This window comes from Pavona decussata, unplaced genomic scaffold, assembly GCF_977016875.1.
Source record: "Pavona decussata unplaced genomic scaffold, jaPavDecu1.1 SCAFFOLD_133, whole genome shotgun sequence".
NCBI lineage: Eukaryota > Metazoa > Cnidaria > Anthozoa > Scleractinia > Agariciidae > Pavona > Pavona decussata.
The window spans coordinates 850,011-868,614 of NW_028145546.1; the positions used below are offsets into that span (position 1 = coordinate 850,011).

Sequence of the window (18,604 nt, forward strand, 5' to 3'; positions counted from 1 at the left end):
AGAAAACTTGTAGCTTCTAAGAAGAAAAGCGAGAGGAGATGTACAGATAAACAGGTCACGTGACCAGCTATTGGTCCATCACTTATCTTGCCGCCATTTTGAATACCTAAAAGACTGGGGACGAATTAGAAGTTTTTGCTTCACAATTTCTTGTAAATTATTCCCTCAATTATTCTCCGGTTTCATAACAAAACTACTTTCGTTACTAAGCAAATGGTAGTAGACAGTTTAAGCCGTCCAAGTTTTACTCGTTACGGTTTGTCGCTGCAACCCCTAGAAGAAAAATGGCACGCGAGGTTGCATATTGTACAATTGTACACGTGACCTGTTTATCTGTACATCTCCTCTCGCCACCGTTTTAAAAATGCTAAGAAGATCCTGAGGACGAAGTTGCAATGACTTGTAAAACTTCGCGGCAAGCCACAAAAACCCTTGCCAGCGAGTGCACCAGAAATTGGCCTTCTTCCATTTACTAATTTAATTTATTCGGAGGTTTCTTTCACAGGTCATAGGTCACATCTACAGGTCGCTATGATGATTGTATATAAACAGTGTCTCCTAGCCCTAAACTCCACACTACAAGGCTAATTCAGGCCTGTGGCACGCTAACCTTTATGGTAATATACCAGTACAACGGTGACCTATGAAATGCGACCTGTAAAAAAGACCTGTCCTAATTTATCAAGGTCAGAAGCATACTACTTAAACTCTTAAGTTATATACTCCTGATCAAGTTCTAATTGAAATCAATACAGAAAACATGTAGCTTCTAAGAAGAAAAGAAAAAAATGGAACTCTCTTTGGTCCTTGACACTAGTCGAGTTAGACTTTGGTGTTATCTTCTCCTGAACGATCCTCCAATTGTATCCCATTTTCTTCTAAACTTTCCTTTTCTTCGTCTTTTACCACTTCTCCAAGTTCTTCAGGAGTCACGTATTTATAGAAGTACGACATGATTCCAAAAATAATGGCGATGACTCCCATTAGACCTCCATACAAGAACATCTCTTTTTCCTGACAAATAAAACAAGTTGAACAATCACACTAGATTGTGACAGAGAGTACACTAGCACCGGAATAGATAGAGACCTGAAAAATAGTGAAATTGCAGTCAGGAATAGACATAATGTAATCTAAAATGTGTATGTTTCTGACTAGTAAAAAAACGTTTAAAACAAAACGTTTATCAGTCAAAAAACTTAGAGACCTGCCCTGTGCAGAATTTGATTTCTTCCTCAAATATACATGTCGGTATTATGTCAGTTTTTCTGGATCTTAATGCTAAAAATTATGAGATGAGATAAGACCCTGGTAGACGTTGTTCTTTTACCCGCGGTCAATCAATGTGCGACTCGACAGTATTAATTTTACGTTTTAAGGGAATTCAAAACGGTCCGTCTTGTTACAACACTCAAAAGAAAAGAGTTCCTGTTTGAGATGGTAATAGTTTCAAGATAAAAGGATTCTCCTGGAGCTCCCTAACAAGTCACGTGACTCACCACTCCTTTGACTGGCGTAATGGAGGCTAAAATGACGACAATCAGGTCGCCAAAGGCAACTGTCAAAAGCCAGAAGGACTGGAGAACAGACTTCATACTTGCAGGTGCCTGAAATGTAAAATAAGTGTCACCGTTAGTGGCAATCCACTACTGATCACCCTTCATGATTCTTTCTTGCATGAAAATTAGAGCAACTGTAAGCACGCATGCACATGTCCTTGTAATAGAGCTGTTCTTATACTACGCAGGTAGAATTCATATCGGTTTTACGCTTTTCGGAATTTTTGACCTCTTTTACGCTTTTCGGGATTTTTGACCTCTTTTGTTAAAAATGGTGAAATAAGGCCTTCACTTCGCTACAAAATATTCTACAACAATGAGATGAGAGAAATCAACTCAATTTTTGACAGGAACAACTTGTACTCTGTTCTAGCGCATTTTGGAAACAAAACTACGAAAACTTGAAAAACATTAGCCTAATATTTTTCAAGTTTCAATCCATTTTGACCTACTCTGTCTCTGGCCAGAGGCACCAATCGTCAGTTTTATTACACTGGGGTGATAATTTATAACAAATCTACACAATTATGTTTTGTTTGTGTTGTCAGACAAACATTTTTGGGTTTTGAAATGGCATCAAATTTTCGTGATACTTCCCCTTTAACTACAAATAATAGAGTTATCTAACTGTATGAGCGGTTTCCAATTGAGTGTCGAAAGTTATTTCGCGTTTGCTTTGGTTTTGCCTTACTTCGCTACGTGATTGGTTAGAAAAACTCGCCCCAGTTTCTCAACCAATGAGAAGCAAACTAAAATAAAAAACAACCGTGATTACTCGCCGAGTTTTCCCGCGCTTGATGCCGGTGACATGGATTTCGTTCGAAATCTGATTGGTTGATTATGTTGTTTGTGTCAGTTGTGATTGACCAGAGGAATTGTCAGTATTGGTTTTGGTTTTACGATACTCATTTGAAAACCGTGCCAATCAACATGAGTAATTCAGTCACCTGTGAGTAAGCAAATCCCAAACCGGTGACGGAGAACATGACCTCGGATGCGGTCAGCACCACGTACTGGGGAACTTGCAACAAACGAGATACAGTTGTACCTGGAGCATCCTCGTACACCGACGTCTCGAACTAATAAAATACAATAAAGCGAAAGCGGAATAGTGACATGTTCACATTGCCAGTAGTAACATCTCGCGGTAAAACCTCATAAAGCGCACATTTAAACTACTCAGGCTATTTACCTGGCTGGAGTCAGGATCATCTTCTGGTGGATGAATAACCACAGTGTAACCACCAAAGTTACCAAACTTTATTTTTCTTTCCTGTTCCTAGAGGCCAAAATAAAGCAAAGCATTTAGTCAAGAAAAATAGATTTCTGCATTCTTTACATCGCAGTAAACAAGGAAGTGATCATGACCACAAGAAAAAGATATTTTCAACACGTTACTTCTGCGGTGGTTTTTGTTAACCGTACATGTTGCATGCGCATAATTAGAATGCTGCCAAAATTTTCCTCTGAAAATGGAAGGGGTGAACCCTCGTTCCCCAGAGCGTACGATCTTATGGACCGCGGCTGGATCGTAACAATGAAAAAAACAAAAACACACACACACGAGGGCTCTGGGACGAGTATGGTATGGGTGCGGAGTTTAAGAACAGGACTGGTGTCGCAAAGGTTCTATGTTTTGCAGTTTCACAAATGCAACCACTCTCTTGTTCGTTGTAATATTGTTTTACCGAGGATGCACTTACTTTAGCTTGGTATTTGGTACCGTTGCGAGCTTCCATTATTGTATTAACGTAATACCTACAAAAGAAAGACACGGCCACTGGTCAAGTCGATGTAATTAGGTTATTGCCATCGCCTTACATGTATGCGGGTGATTCCTAAACCCTTTTCCAAATATCCAGTACAAGAAAAAAAAACACACACACACACACAAGGAACTTTAGGCCATTTCCGAGTTGCTGTGAACCTCATTATGAAAGCGAGGCTAAGTGCAAAGTTTTTATTATAAAAATTAGTTTTCATTCACATGCAAACAAAATTAATTTTCATGTGAAAAGCTTTTGCACTTAGCCTCGTTTTCATAATAAGGTTCACAGCAACTCGGAAATGACCTATTGTTGCTTTCTTTCTACTGTCGCTTGTCTTAAATTCGGGGAAAAGAAAGAAGTTCAACCAGAAGGATATAAAGAACTATACACCCGCTACTCCTAATTTAACCAAAAGAAAACGGCCATAGATGGATGACTGGACACATTCAACATGTCTCACTCAAATTCATAGCCGCGTGCTCAACTGTAATGAATGTAAGGAACCGCAAACAAAAATGCTGCAGTCAACTCTAATGTACTTACTCGCCAGTTGCAATTAGGCTGTATGATGAGTTATCTGTCCCAATGTTCTTCAGAACAGTTGGGTCCACTCTCTCGAATATAGACTTAAACTCCACGTCTACTCTAGCGGGCAGCTTATCTCCACCAGAGTAAATCACTCTGAAGAGAAAATCAAAGAAAATAAATCTAAAGGCGTAGTTTTTATACAACTTTCTTAAACGCTTGTCAGTGGAAAGTGTCTCGAAAGCGTTACAAAACTCAACTTGGACAAAAATCATCAGCACAGCTTGTGACGTAGCATTCGATAGACAAAATCGTTTCTACACAGATTTGCGCCGTCGGAACGCCGCCTTTTGACGAAATTTATTTTAGGTTCAAAACAGTCGATAATGAAAAAAAGAAGTCTGGAAACTCGCGCTTAAAACTATGCGGAGAAAGCAGAACTTAACGAGTGCTTTTGGTATCCAAAAAGAAAATTGGGGTAACCATGCAATTTAGTAAAAAAACGCCATACATTGTTTTGTATTTGACTGCCTTTAAGAATAATTGTTGCTTAATTATATCTAAAAAATGCGTGGTTACTCCCAATTTTCTGTTTGGATTCCGATAGCCCTTGCTAAGATCTGCTCTTCCTGCATAGTCATAAACTGCGCAAAAATACTTCGGTATTAGTAGGCACCGTCCTTAATAGCTAGTTTCGTTCGTGGTCACTTTCAACTCCAGTTAACTTGAAATATTAACAGCTCGTATTCCACAAAAAAGAAATTCACCCTTTGATAGCAAGATAACAAGAGCAAGAATGCATAACAACGAGCCGATATTGTACGTACCTCACTCTGGTCTCGGCTTTGTTTATGTCAATATCAGGTAACTTCATTGGAAACTGTAAAAAAGGAGCAAGAAATTTAATAAAGGATGGTGTCCTTTGATAATGTTTTTAAAAAGAAGTTATCGTGAAAAAAATGAAGAAAACAAAGTAAAACAAACCAAACCAAAACTACAATAAAGAAAAAAGGACACACCTCGCTTCACGTGGCTTTTTAATTATATTAAGTGACGTTTATAAAGTTATTACCTTGTTGAAAACGATGTCGTTGTTTTCGATTTCCACCACAGCGCTAGAAACACTCTTTTCATCCAGCTGCAAACTGACGCGTTTCTCGGGAGCCTTGCATTTATCGCCATTGACTGAGATTGTAAAGTTCATCAAACCGGACTGGCCCACAAACACAGAAGATCGCTGCGTTCGAACAAATAAGATACGATAAAGGGAAATCTGAAGAAACTTGTAAGAAAATTTTTCTCTTCAACTTTCAATGCCTCTTACTTAAAACAAAGACAGCAGCAATAACAAACAAATAAATAGGTTATATTTTACGGGAGAGGGGGTCGGGATAATAATTAACAGTTATTCACTGAAGAGGAGGTGGATACTGGGTAATATTTACCAAACACCGAAGCTACCTCTATTCCCCGACACAGGGATGAATAGTTGTTTTAGTTTTACCAAACTAGTGAATAGCCATCTCCAATTAGTCGTTTAATTTTTCTCCTACTCACTGATAATTCATGAAGAGAAAACAAAGAATATCCCTACCGTGGTTTGGAAACGCAATCTTAATTATCATAAAATTTGGTTAACGTTTGCCTTGGATTTCTCCAAGAATTATCACTGGTTTGAGTTCGAAGCAATAGCACATTCAGACAATACTTCCGCTTCACCGTTATAATAATAATAATAATAATAATAATAATAATAATAATAATAATAATAATAATAATAATAATAATAATAATAATAAGGCTTTATTCAATCTGATCAATGTAAACATCGATACCATGAACAGAAGATACCAGAGGTTATCCTTATCGAGGGTATTCCCTTTTAAATCAAAGCAATTCAAATCAACTCAACTAAACACAACACAACATAAATCAAATCAAATCAAATCAAAATGTTAGAAATTCAAAGGAGTTAATACGTATCACACACCTCTCCGTATTTAAGATCAACCCTGAAGAAAGATTCTCGGTCGATAGAGACTGGACACGGAGCACCGTTGATGAATTCCAGAGTAGTTTTTCCTGCCGCTGGGATGGAAGGTCCCTCACCAATTGTCTGAAAACACCAAAAATGTAACTGACATTTGGGCATGGAAACAAAGGAACAAGGGCAATCCTGATATAGCGCCAACAAAAACTATCTGGAAGAAGGAACTTCCAATATGCTGGAGCACGTGACTGGAACTCGTTCTCCATTGAGCTAAGAAAACTTACCAAATTATTCCCTTTAAATTTCAACTTTTTAACAATATCTGAACGAAACTGATATTATGAACCATAAATGTTATATTTAATCTCTTAATCTATAGTTATAGAATTTAATCATAGTATGCATTTTATCAATTTTGTAATTCTAGAATCTTTGCTATCAGACTCGTGTCTTTTAATACTGGACACTTGTTAAGACCAGCGTACTTACAATGCTGATAGATCTTATTATTACCTGGATCTGAATTTGGACAAAAGCGCAGATCACAAAAGCTACCCCTGCCAACACTAAACCTCCTGTCATCTTCTTCAGGGCACTGAAATACAATCAGAAACAAAGTAGTTAGCTTTTGGAATTCATTTTCTTTATCGCATGCTATACATTTCTCACTGACTGGAAATCAACTCTACTTCTAGGAATACCTGAGAGGCATTTGACAGCGCTCAAACATGGGATAGATGACACCATCGTACAACGGGATAAGAATAAGAACAAGAATTGGATTCAACGCCTGAAAGAGAGAACAGTTGCCTGTGAATTAGCCTTATATTGGGGATGGTAAGTAAATCTGGCATCGAAATGCAAAAGCATATTGCACTAATCATCACCAAAAATACGGTTATACTCACTTGAATTTGATCGGAACGTATAGTAAAGCCACCCTAATTAAGAAAAAAGAAATGACCACATTACACTGAGGTTTGATGAGTATGCCAAGTTCTTTTAATAACGTTTAGAGGACGTTCTGACCGTCAAAGTGCTAGTGCATTGCACATGCAACTCACATTGCCCTTATGAAAAAGAATAAAGATCCGTGCGAACAATTTACGGAGCGTTAATTGCAAGTGGCAGTCCGTAAGCAAGGATAACGGTCGGCACGTTTGAACTTTGCCTCCTATAATTATTGTTCTGATGTGATAATGAGATGCACGCCTTGTACGAAACGTACAGTCGGCGAGACGGTATCGCAACTGTGCCAAAGTGCAAAACAGGCCGTGATAAATATTGTATATTGAAAGTTATTTGCCTGGTGTGTCTATGATCTTATGTTCTTTGAGCTATCCGAAACTAGGGATCCTCCACCCCCCACCCCTTCTCCTCTACGGAAGTAACTACAAAGAATTTTGTTACTCTCGGAACTTACCGTATGCCAGTTTTTGAAACGTAAAGCCGAGCGCAATGCGCAATTTTTATTATTTTTGTTTCAAATAGTTGGGTAAGTGCGCGAGCAAAGTGAATGCCCGAAAGTGCGACCTTATGAGAAAATGGAAGGTCTATGAACAAGCTTTGTGTTGAGAAAACACGGTTGTAATAAAGTATCTCACCAGATCTCCGTCCATTTGCTCAGCTTGAAGGGTCCAGCTTGATCCCTGGAATGACATCAGCAGAATCAGTGCTCCCTTTATTGACTGAATTGTCTCATGTACATGAATGATCCAAACCTTAACGCAACTATTAATGATATGAAGCACCTTTGAAAAGTAACACAAGAAACGACAAAGGACTTACCTGCTGATGAAAAAGAGCCCAGAACACAGGAAGAGGGATGTACATCTTCAGAACACGGATAAGCAACTTGATGTCGTTTATTTCTTTTTGCTGTGTAGTATGGAGAGTAGTCACATCAGTGAATGGACTACGTTTAGCTAGGTAAGGTAAAATCGCAGTACGAGCCTAAGTGGCCCACACGGCCGGAGCTTAGCCCGGTTTCTGTAGCATGAAGTAACTAGGAGTATTGTTACTCCCTCCTAGATGGGATGCTAGTTCATCGCTGGTACCCATTATACAGAATTAATGTGGAGCAAAGTTTCTTGTCTAAGGAAACAACACAGCAATGAAGAGACCAACCTGGCCACGAAGCACCGACCCTCCGATCGAAAGTCCGATGCGCTAACCACTACACAACCTCGCCTCCACGTTTAGCTAAGGGTTATGATTTTAGTAATCAACGCTTAAATTACAAGCGTAAATTCAACTCTCGGCAACTCTGGTTGAGCCGGCGATTACCACACGTTTTCCCGTGCGCATGGCGTTGTCCCGCTTTTTTCCTCTCTTTTTCAGCACACTGGCAAGGATTTCCTTTTTGTTCCGAGTTTTGTTCCCGGTTAGTTGGTTAGCTCATTGATTAAATTGTTGCAATTAGCCACATGTAGTTACTTCTCAAAACAGCCCCTGAAAAGATGGGAAAGAAAAACATGGCGTTTACCTGATATTGATCGGAGGCGTTATCCAACCAATGATTACACTGCGCAGGTCCTGTACCACCGAATTTGTTTGACAGAGCATGCTAAGCAAAACGGTTAAAGAATATAACTTATTCAAGAAAAACAAACAACATTTAAAACAAAGAAGAAAAAACAGAAAAGAAAAGAAGAAATAAAATGTCTGTTAACTTAATAATCGCATCAAAACAAGGTTAAAGGCGTCTTACCCACATGATTTTGAAGACACGGATCATAACGTTACCAGCTGGATCCTTGAGTTTGTAAGTTCTCTTTCCCGCAACAAGGGATACTGAAAACAGACGAGGAGATAAGTATAAAGGCTAGTGATCAGTTTTGGAAATACATAGCGTCAAACTGTTACCCTATAACAATCTTCCAATTTTCTCTTAATGTTGTTGAAATCAACTTCTATTTAGAACATGCACATACTGGCACAAAATTTCGCCGATGTCATTCTTATTCCCAGAGCTGCTAGCCTTTAAGCGATCGCCACGGATCACGAGTTCTCTTGATCCGTGGCGCTTGCTAAAAGGATCACAATAATGGGAACGAGAATGCGCCGATATAGTTAACTACTAAAAACTGGATCATTCTATAATGCAATTCCAGGGATTTGATAAACAATTAAATCAAAATCTAAATTCTGGGATTCCATTATTCAATAATCCAGTTTTCAATAATAACAATAAAAACTTTATCTGATGCTCAACTTACACGTTGCGACGATTATAAGAACTGTATTGACCGCAAAGACGACTGGGTAACAGTCCCTTCCAAAACACTGAACATCCGCTGCAACGGAACAAAAGGGAACGGAACTTTAAATCGCTTCTCAGTCTACAAATACATAACTTATGTTAAGGATAACTGCTCGCTAATACGCCAAGAAGGGGAGGGGGGAGCTTAACAGATATTATAAGAATCGAGTGACATCCTATTGTCATAGCTCGTTACTCGATTGCGTTTCGAGCCAAAAAAGCGTCTTCGATTGAGGCTAACTGCCACGTAAAGACCCTCCCTGCAGAGAGCACGGACGAAAGTAAAGTGGGCGGCCTCATTCTTGCCAATAGATTTGACATTTGTTTGGTGGCTAATTCGGTGTATCCAGCTAATTCAGTCTCCGTTACCTGAAATTGAGTTACAAAGTCATACATTCTATATCATTGTAGATCGGTGGTCGCTCTAGTTAAACTGCAGTTTCCCTTGGTTTTAAGTGGTTGCTTAGCGGTGGTGGGAGAAAATAGACGGTCTGTGAATCGGACGAGAGGAGCGACCAGACGTACTTGGCCTGTCCGATATTTCGGGCGAATTACACCAGTTTCCTCTATACCAACAAGAGATACTTGTGATCCTTGATACTACTCAGGTCTTCGCTTTCTAGCCTGTTCCGAGGCTCTAGGAATACCGCGGGCGACGCGAAGGAGCGGGTGAGAGGAACGTTCTTCTCGCTGGCCATCATTGGCGATCATAGTCCGCAAGCAGTGTCTTTTTTGCTCGAGAATCCGTGGGGAAGAACGCAACATAATCCGGCAAAAGAGAGACTGCTCGCAGTCTATGATCGCATCGAAATAACACTTACAACTGACAGTGATCAGCATCAAATTTCTCCTTGAAATATCATTGCTTATTGAACCCCGAGGTCATGAGAATTAAGGATATGATCACCCAAGGAGAATTTTCTTGATATTTTAATAACCTGTCCTCTCCCCAGTACTTTTATAAGAAAGGTATGGGGACAAGATGGGGGAATTTATTCTTTGATATTAGGAGTTAAAGGGTTAAAGAATTGGCGTATTCTGACAAATCACCAATTATTGTACTCACTTCTGATCATGGGAACAAACCACATGCACAACACTGCTCCAACATTCACAGAAGCGTAGAACATGGCAAAAAACAGCTCAAGCATGTGTTCCTGGAAAAACAAAACAGTTTACAAATTATTCAGTCGAACGTGCCTTGAGGACACCATAAGGAGTGTTCCTTACATTAGATGTTGAGCTCCGTACAGTGTTGTTCCTAAAGCCGTCGACACACCTGGCGATTTTATACGTCGATCGCGGTGAATTTGATCGCCAGCGAAAATCGCAAGCGATTTTCGCCACCGATTGATGTGGACACACTTTGCGATTTTTTTCGCCGATCGCGGCGATGTGGCAGTTTTGAAAACTCATGTGATAAAATCGTCCAACCTGATGAGTTAGTCTTACTGGCGATTTGCAGCAATAAACGTGGAAAATCGCGTGAACGTGCACGCTTGGCAAATGCCGGCGAATTTAATCGCCGATATCTGACATGCCAGACATCGGCGATCGGCGAAAATCGCAATCGCTGCACCGAGCACACCTGGCGATTTTCGCTGATCGCGGCGATCGGCATATAAAATCGCCAGGTGTGTTGCTGGCTTAAGTCAACACAGCCCTTGTCTTTTTCTAAGGGCATCAAATCGAGCGCAGTAGATCGAAATCCAGAACGAAGAGGGATCACAAATCAAGTTTTGTACTTTATCAGCGGTTATTGAGAGAACTTCGAGCCCTAAAAGGTTCTAGGATCGGAAAGTAAAATACAAAAAAACTTGGATCAGTCGGTTGACCGTAATTTGGTTGCACCCCAGTTCTAAAGAAGCCGAGCGAAATGTAAAGCAAGACGTACAAACGTTGCGGTAGATAAGTAAGTGCACCTCGGGTGTGTCGCGCGTCTCTTTCAAACTTTTAATGCCGAGATTGCATGATGTCTACCGTTTACCCAAGACTAAACAAACAAAAAAGGAGTATCCAAATAGGGTGACTAATTTCCAAGGTGGTTTAACAATAGCTTTTACTTGTTTTTCCATAAAAGACAGACTCAGTAAACTAACCTGATCTTTGCGGAACTGATCACCACCAAATGCTGCTAGACAGGGTTTGATGTTTCCACATGCTATAGCCATGGCAAACAAGGATATCAGAGGCCCAACCCTGAGGGACGGATAACACGAGAAAGCTTGAAAACCCATATGCAAGTAGACATATAATAAACTGTTTTTGTTCTAAACAGACATGCATTTATGACGGAAAACCAATGAATTCCTGTGTGAATTTATTTGGCCCCCGTGGAAGATGAAGACCACATAATATTTTTCCGAGCGCTAACAGCCATGATGCCATGTTCACGACGTTCAGATTTCAAGGAAAAAAAATAGAATTTGTATTTTTCTCCACCCTGTAACAATCCCTCTTCCCCTTACCCCTTGTTTGCTTAATACAACCTGACGGAATAAAGAAATAAATAAAGAAAAAAAAAAAAAAAAACGAACAAACGAGCGAACGAACGAATGAATGAATGTAAAAAGACAAGGAAAAAATCTGTAATAGATACAGACCCGGTCCATAAAGGTACTTACGGATTTCGCTGACCAATACTGTCGACACTCGTCAAGGTTAGGATGATTTCCGAAATGGAATAAAGAAACAGCGTGTAGGCAATGGTTCTGCGGAAAAAAGACGCGAATATAGCACGGCGTACAAACAACTGCATATTGCATTAACTCTATATAGTGAGTAAAAGAGCCTGAAAGCATTTCTATTATTGGTAAAGATTGGGCCTGGAGACACCACATGCTACACAACGCCGAGTTTCCACCCAAGGGAGGGACTAATTTGAGGGGCGTGTTTAATGGAGACGGACATTTCTTCAAGAATTTAAGGGATTTTTCCCCATCATGGCCACTCTACTTGTGATTACCGATGAATATTTAAAATACGCCTAAAAATACAGTTGCCTTTTTGTGTAGTTTGTAGATACTCACCGATATTTTCCAAGCCAGCTGTCTGCAATCATAGCTCCAATCACCCCAGTAAAGTAACTCGTCATACTAAACGCGTGATATATACTCTTTCCATTGGCCTTGTTGAACATGAGGTCTTTTGTCAGATACAGTACCAACACCGCTATAGGAAAAGAAAAAAGGGTTAATTTTGACTCGAACGAAACTGGCCAAAGGTATAGTATGCCAAGAAGACCAGAGCGAAGAATGGGTAGCCTGTGCACAGTCACCTACGCATGCTCTCCACAAAGAAATTATTTGGCCGGGAGCTGGTGGCTTTGAAAGGGCTAAATACGAATCGCGCGTGGTTAATGAAAAACGCGTGACTCCCGCTTCGTTGTCAGTTGACTGTTGAGATTGTACAAACTTCAAGTGACAATGACGACTCTGCAACAAAAACCGTTTTGAGGAACAACCAAAAGAGCACTCGATAGACTAAGATATGTTGTGTGTGCTTTGATGTTTGGTGCCATGATGGTTCCATGGCACAGCGCTGGCGTGGCAAAGTTTTAAAGCGAAGGTGGACGCGTCGGGGCTACCCTGTGAACGCAGACGTATTTCCGGCTGTCGCTTTTCTCCACCGAGAGAAGCGACAGCCGGAAAAACGTCTGCTTTCGCAGGATACGTTCGGGCTGAACGCTCAAAGAAACATGTTGTGGTTCTCTTTTTCCTTTTTGCACTTGCTCGCCGTCGTGCAGACAACAGGGCTCACGGTACAAACTTACCACGTCAACAAATATTGTACTTACTCTTGATCCCATAGTATGAAAAACGTTCGCCAAATTCTGTTATCAGAATAGGCCAGGTTGCTGTTGGAAATTTTGTGAACCAGTTCTGCCAAGGGAAAAAAAAGGAATTATCCATGTTAGTAAGGTTAATTTTGATTTTGTTTTTCTCAAACTTTTCGAAGGAATCATTGAAACAAAGTGGATTCGTAACCTTGGTTTTGGTGCAACAGTTTCCAGCGTGCTCCTCATCCTCTTCAGCTGTAAAAAGAGACAAGAGCAAGTTTTTTCGCGTCTTCTGTGAGATCTAACCGATACGTATCCCAGCATATGGGTACAGTCAGGAACAAAGAAACGGTCCTTGTTAACGTGGTTTCCGCATTAGAAAATACAATTCATATAATCAGTTAAGCCGGACACTGACTGGAAAATTACTATTTAAAACACCAATGTGATGGTATGTATGAGTGGTTGTGTGACGTTGCGCATATGACTGAAGCTTGATGTTCAGCCTTAGCCTCTTCCAGGCGTTCAGATAGTTGGACAACCTCGTTCCCAGGGTCCTGGGGGCCGAGTAGGATAGGACCCTGTGAACGAGGTTGATAGTTGGTAAGGGCACGAAGAAAATTGTCAAAGATTGGGATGCTTCCGAATATTAAAGAAAGGCGAGCTAACATATTGCGAGCGGGAAAAAAACGAGTCCAGTCTCCTAGCCTTCAAGCGAGTAGCTTTCTGATAATTCAAGTATAATCTGCCGTGTGCCTTAATAGCAACGATGAAAGTCAATATAAAATCCAAATCCCGGCCTCGTTTTTCCTTTTGCCTTCATTTTTCGGATCTTTGTAATTATCTCAACCTGCATGCACTTGCACCAATGAAACCACGGGTAAACCGTTTTCATTTTTGTTTTTCATTTTCGCCAAGAGGCTTTCTCACATGGCTTATGTGGTGATCTTTTAATTTATAGGCTGGTTTTCACTCGGATGAATTCACAGTGGCTCTCTCAAGTGACTGACACTGCAACAACTAGGTACGTACACTTTTTTTTTATAAGAATATATTTTATAAGAATATCGAGGCTGAAATTTGCGAAATTTTAAGAATAAACCCGAGGCTGAGATCAGTTTTGAAAAGGATATTTTTGTGTGTTGAAAATCTGTAAATACAATAAAATTATATGTTTTTAACTTAACCGTATAAAATTATTCCTTTCTCTTTCTCTTTCTTTGATATTGATAGCCCAATACATTTTAACGGAAATGCTATAATTTAAGAATAATACAAGAATATTTTCAGCGTAAAATCGGCAGAAAAATAAGAATATTCAACCTGGGCCGGAAAAATAACAGTCTTAAAAAAAAAAAAGAGTGTACTCGAGAAACATTTATGTTTTTATGTTTTTTTATTATTATTTTTTTCTTTCTTTTTAAAATAGATAGCAACTGTAGCTTTAGTCCCTTAAAATTTATTAAACGCAAACGCGATTTGTGTTTTGGTTCCTTTTTGTGACATTCGTTCCTATCATCAAAAATCCACGCTATTCCTTTATTTATTTATTTATTTTTATTTTTTTTTTCATGGGATCATTTGTGGTCCACTGCTCTGGGGATCATTTCCGGTTCAATTTGGGGATCATTTCCGGTTCAACTTAGGGATCATTTCCGGTCGGGGATCATTTGCGGCCTGTTACAGTGATTTAGGGCGCCGGAAAAAAAGGCGAGCGGCGCGGAACGAGCTAAGACCATCCCCCCCCACCCCCTCCCAGTTTGCGTTAGCCCCGCGAGAGGCTATCATCAGTGCTTGATTACTTTGTAGTGAAGGATTTCTGCTGGTAGATGACATTTTAAACGATCCATGTCACTGCTCTCGAGGATTTTAGGAGAAACTCTGCGACGTTGGCTGTAACAGTCTTACAGCAGTCTTGCCCCGATCATTTAGGCTAACAGCCTTGGGTGAAAAGGGAAGGCCTATTGACCTGTAATCGCTTTATCAGTCAAATAAGGCTATCAATTACAATCGGGAGTGGGGGAGGGGGGATCGGAAGGAGGAGAGGAATATGTATGTCATTTGACAGTGAAAAAGACAGCGCACGCTGGGGAGCGCAGACGACCTCAAGAGTCTAAAAAAATCAGGAAAAGGATTATTCGACGACTTAATGATATCATTCTAATGAATAATGCCAATGTAAAAGGATTCAAAGTTGAGGAAAACAGTGAAAGAAAAGCCGTTACGTGCGCACCAAGCTCAATGCCCTTCTCAACGGGTCTGATCCGGGCATGCGTACACACCGAACCCTCCCCCCGGAAACGATGGATTGGTCATTTCCTTTTCGTTATTTCTGCAGGGAACGCGGGTAAACAATGCTGGAATACTTTAGGCAAATATAAAGAATAAAAAGATGCATATCAATCGAAGTTAAATGCATGAAGAAGGTTTTGGATTTGTTTTGGATTATCGAGGTTGCGACGATAATCGTCCATTAATTATTGTACAAGGTTGTACCGGGTACGGATAAGGTCACAATTTTTGGTGATATTGAAACTGTTATTGATGAAGAAATAAACATAAACCAAAGAAAATAATGCAACAAAGAGCTTTCGGTTCCAGACAAAAGGCAAAAACAAACAATATATAAACATTTCAAGGTCACCTAGCCAACTATAAAATTAGACTCAAAATAAGGAGCAATCCCGTCTGTATAATGTCACTTCACAGTCTTTAAGCTTTATACAGCCTAAAACAAATTTCATTCCATAATGTTTCTTCAAAACTTTTGAAGAAACATTATGGAATGGTTTTGACTATTTTCCTGCGAATGCAGAGTCAGTCCTCTGCAAGATCAGCTGTATTTTTTATGCAAACAAACTGACCAAACGAAGTTAACTAAATTTGAAATAATTTATTTTGCGACCTGTCAGCTCTTACGCTAGGAAGGTCTGTTTTTTGTACAAACTTTTATAAACTCCTTCTGCAACAAGTTTTCGTGAAAATGGAGTAGGTCGTTTAGGCGCTTTAGCTTAACCTCTCTAAGGACATTGTGTTTTGGGATGTTACGCTGTGGGTCAATGCTTTCGTTTACCAGCATATTTTACCATACAGATCTCATACACCAGCACAAAGCATGTCCAGCTTTATGTATTTTGCAGCGTATCATCTATTTCAAAAGTGGTTATATCAGGCCGAATATTTTCAGGAAGAAAGCATGCAGGAACTGTGGTCATAGAAATGAATTTCGCTGCCTGACAATAACTTGCTTTAGCGATGTCAACCTAAACTAAAGTTTATTTTGAAAACGCTGATGGTTTGATTAGCGTTTCACTTTGATCCTTTTGTCCTTCTGTCGATCACCCCCAAATTGTAATCAGTTCGGTCGCAAAATAGAGCTAACCAGAAACCGTAGATTCTAAAAAGAAATCCATACTTTATGGGCCAAGTAAAGCAAGTTTTCTATGGTACTAATGTGTCCTTTTGAAGGAAGGTAGATAGAAATGAATGATTGTGTAAAGCCGCTCTCTGCGCATTGGGGGACGATCCCTGCTATCCCCAAACAAACCCCGACTGAAGGTAAATCAAGCTCCTACACTTACTTGCCGGCGCGTACTTTATATTGCTTTCTGTGCGGTCCCGTAGTGAAGTCATCGTCCCTCGCGGATCTCCAACAAGAAATCAAAATTGATTTTACCAAACCTCGATCCCTTGGCGAGAGCGCGAATGATTCGAAGGAGTTTCCGACTGTCCTGGGACGCCAGTGTTTAGTTTATTGAAACTACTTTGTATTTAGGTGACAGTAACTGTCAGTCTAAGGGTAACTTGTCCAATCATATTGTAGCGAACATCAAGACAATTTGAAAATTAACCCGATCAGTTATCGTTCACTTGCTGAGGAGATGGCAGCCGTAGCAAGCGCTTTTATTTATCGCGAATGTTAGCCTGCGATAGAGCAGACGCCTTTTGCGAACAAAGGAAAAAGGAAACAAAAGCGAACGAGCGACACAAGGCCCAGAAAAGGTGTCTGCTCTTGCGGGCTAGGCGCAGGCATAGGGCAGATGTCGAGGAGGTGTCGCGCTTTTCCGGCATCGCACTCGAGGTCACCCAAGCTATAACCCAGATATAGCCTGACTATCAGGGTTTTTGGAGGGAGGAGGGGAAGGGGAAGCTACAAATATGAACAATCCAAATGAAAAATTAAGGTCACCCCTTTCCCCCCTCCCCCTTCCCCCTCCGGTTCAATGATGGCAAAATGGCACGTTTTGCTTTGCGCACGAAATCGTCATTTATCGATTGCTGGATTGATTTTTTTGAGGGGAGGGGGGTGAGGGGGCGGGGGCGGGGGGTGTTATTCTGCCAAGATTGTAGCGCCTGTTAGAAACCGGCTAAACAGTAGAGAAGAAAATTAGCCTGAAATTGCAAGAGAAAACAGGATTTCAAATTGTCTTGGTTCAGTTCTCAAAAATATATTACGAATGATCGACGGGAGACCGGCTCGATCACAGACTTGGCTGCACCTGAAGGGGAGTAAAATGAGTGTCAAGTGTGACACCCTCCCCCCCCCCCCCCACCCCATATAAAATACCGCATGCGAACAGGCACAATCAAGCAGATTAGGACGGGAGGAAAAAAGAGCGGTGGAGGCACCTGCCCTTCATCCGAGAAAAATACCTTGAGTGAAAACGGAACACAAGTGTGAACACAGAATTTTGTATTTGCAAATATTGTCTTTCGGTCGTTGCTCAATCTGAACAGTATTCCTTATAATGTTCCATCTTGCATCGTACATCGCAACATGAACGATATGCACTATATAGTCTCTTTCTTTTTTCCTAACTAGTACATGTACGTAGCTAGCCTGCGTAGCATGCGTTTTTCGCTGTTTGACCGCGCGGAAATTGGGACGAGAGCCCCTTCGTGTCACCTTAGTTACGTTAGGGGTGGATTTTCTCGTACTGCGCAACTGGAAACATGCTGGAATAGGATAAAGCATCCTCAACGAGCACTCACCACAGACTAGCTTTTTAGTCTCCCGCCTTTTGGCGATGTTTTTTTCTGATTTTCTCACTGGGTCTAAAGGGTAATACCCTGCGGGCAGAGGCCCTTTGATCTTCCTAGATAAGTCGCTCGCAGGGTAAAAGGTTAACGTTAGGATATGAGATAATAAAGGGTAATCAAGGGAAACAAGTAGATGAAGGCCTAGGTTAGCCAGTTTCCTTTTGTTCGTTAAAGAAACGTCTCCCTTCTTTTTTGGTCAACTTACGTCTCTGGCCTGATCTGGGCGTTCAATTTGTGAGGTCGGCCGCGTTAAAATATGGCGAGGGGAAATGACAGGAAAGCGGGGTTAGTTCGTTTTCTTTGGCATCACGCGCTATCTTGTCTATGTTCTCTACAAACTCAACAACTGAAAGTGCTGTTACTGTCCAATAAATGAAGCTGCTCTAGTCAAGCGCCAGACGCTGAATATGAAAGTTCGAGGAAGGTGGTTGACTGGTGCAACAAAGAAAATAGAGAACAGTAAGGCGCGGAATAGAACGCGGACAATATTGGCAGTACCAGTAACCCGTAACAAATGAGCATGTGGAAACGCGAGGTTTGGGTCACTAGTTTGGTAAATTGGAAATAATCAGAGAAGGTCGAGAAAGCGCGCGAGCTGAGTTTCAGGCGGAGGCCAATTTTGCGCGCACCGGTTGTTTTTGGCGTCTCTGGACTGCTCAAAGTCTGTTGCTACATAAACAT

The 18,604-nt window shown here is 40.7% G+C and overlaps 1 protein-coding gene and 1 long non-coding RNA gene across 3 annotated transcripts in view; one reads left to right on the plus strand and one right to left on the minus strand.

The window, feature by feature from the left end:
* The window catches only part of LOC146468048 (uncharacterized), a 35,585-nt gene extending 21,638 nt beyond the window's left edge, over positions 1-13,947 (plus strand). Inside the window, exons 3-4 of one of the 2 annotated variants that reach the window (XR_014867532.1) lie at positions 6,539-6,680; positions 13,845-13,947. This is a non-coding gene — a long non-coding RNA (uncharacterized LOC146468048). Of the gene's footprint in view, positions 1-6,538; positions 6,681-13,062; positions 13,166-13,844 lie in introns of those variants that run through there. The other variant, XR_014867531.1, reaches the window with a different exon arrangement.
* LOC146468050 (solute carrier family 15 member 2-like) lies at positions 507-16,613 on the minus strand. Its single transcript, XM_085124703.1, has 24 exons — positions 16,465-16,613; positions 13,092-13,138; positions 12,902-12,986; positions 12,135-12,276; positions 11,730-11,816; positions 11,205-11,304; positions 10,172-10,262; positions 9,062-9,139; positions 8,554-8,636; positions 8,329-8,409; positions 7,632-7,721; positions 7,448-7,492; positions 6,752-6,784; positions 6,545-6,633; positions 6,357-6,438; positions 5,844-5,969; positions 4,926-5,090; positions 4,681-4,733; positions 3,872-4,009; positions 3,263-3,317; positions 2,752-2,838; positions 2,507-2,638; positions 1,500-1,607; positions 507-1,014 (listed from the first exon to the last, which is right to left on the minus strand). The coding sequence occupies exons 1-24, from the start codon at positions 16,514-16,516 to the stop codon at positions 823-825; spliced, it is 2,241 nt and encodes a 746-aa protein (XP_084980829.1). The 5' UTR covers positions 16,517-16,613; the 3' UTR covers positions 507-822.
* Between the last annotated feature and the right edge of the window lie 1,991 nt (positions 16,614-18,604).

Bases quoted from the DNA above. Each gene is read 5' to 3' on its own strand.
- LOC146468050 (XM_085124703.1), bottom strand. From the start codon at position 16,516: ATGACTTCACTACGGGACCGCACAGAAAGCAATATAAAGTACGCGCCG. The intron at 13,139-16,464 runs GTAAGTGTAGGA...CTCTTTTTACAG, and splicing joins TATAAAGTACGCGCCGGCAA to CTGAAGAGGATGAGGAGCAC. The intron at 3,318-3,871 runs GTAAGTACATTA...TTTCTTTTGTAG, and splicing joins AGCCTAATTGCAACTGGCGA to GTATTACGTTAATACAATAA.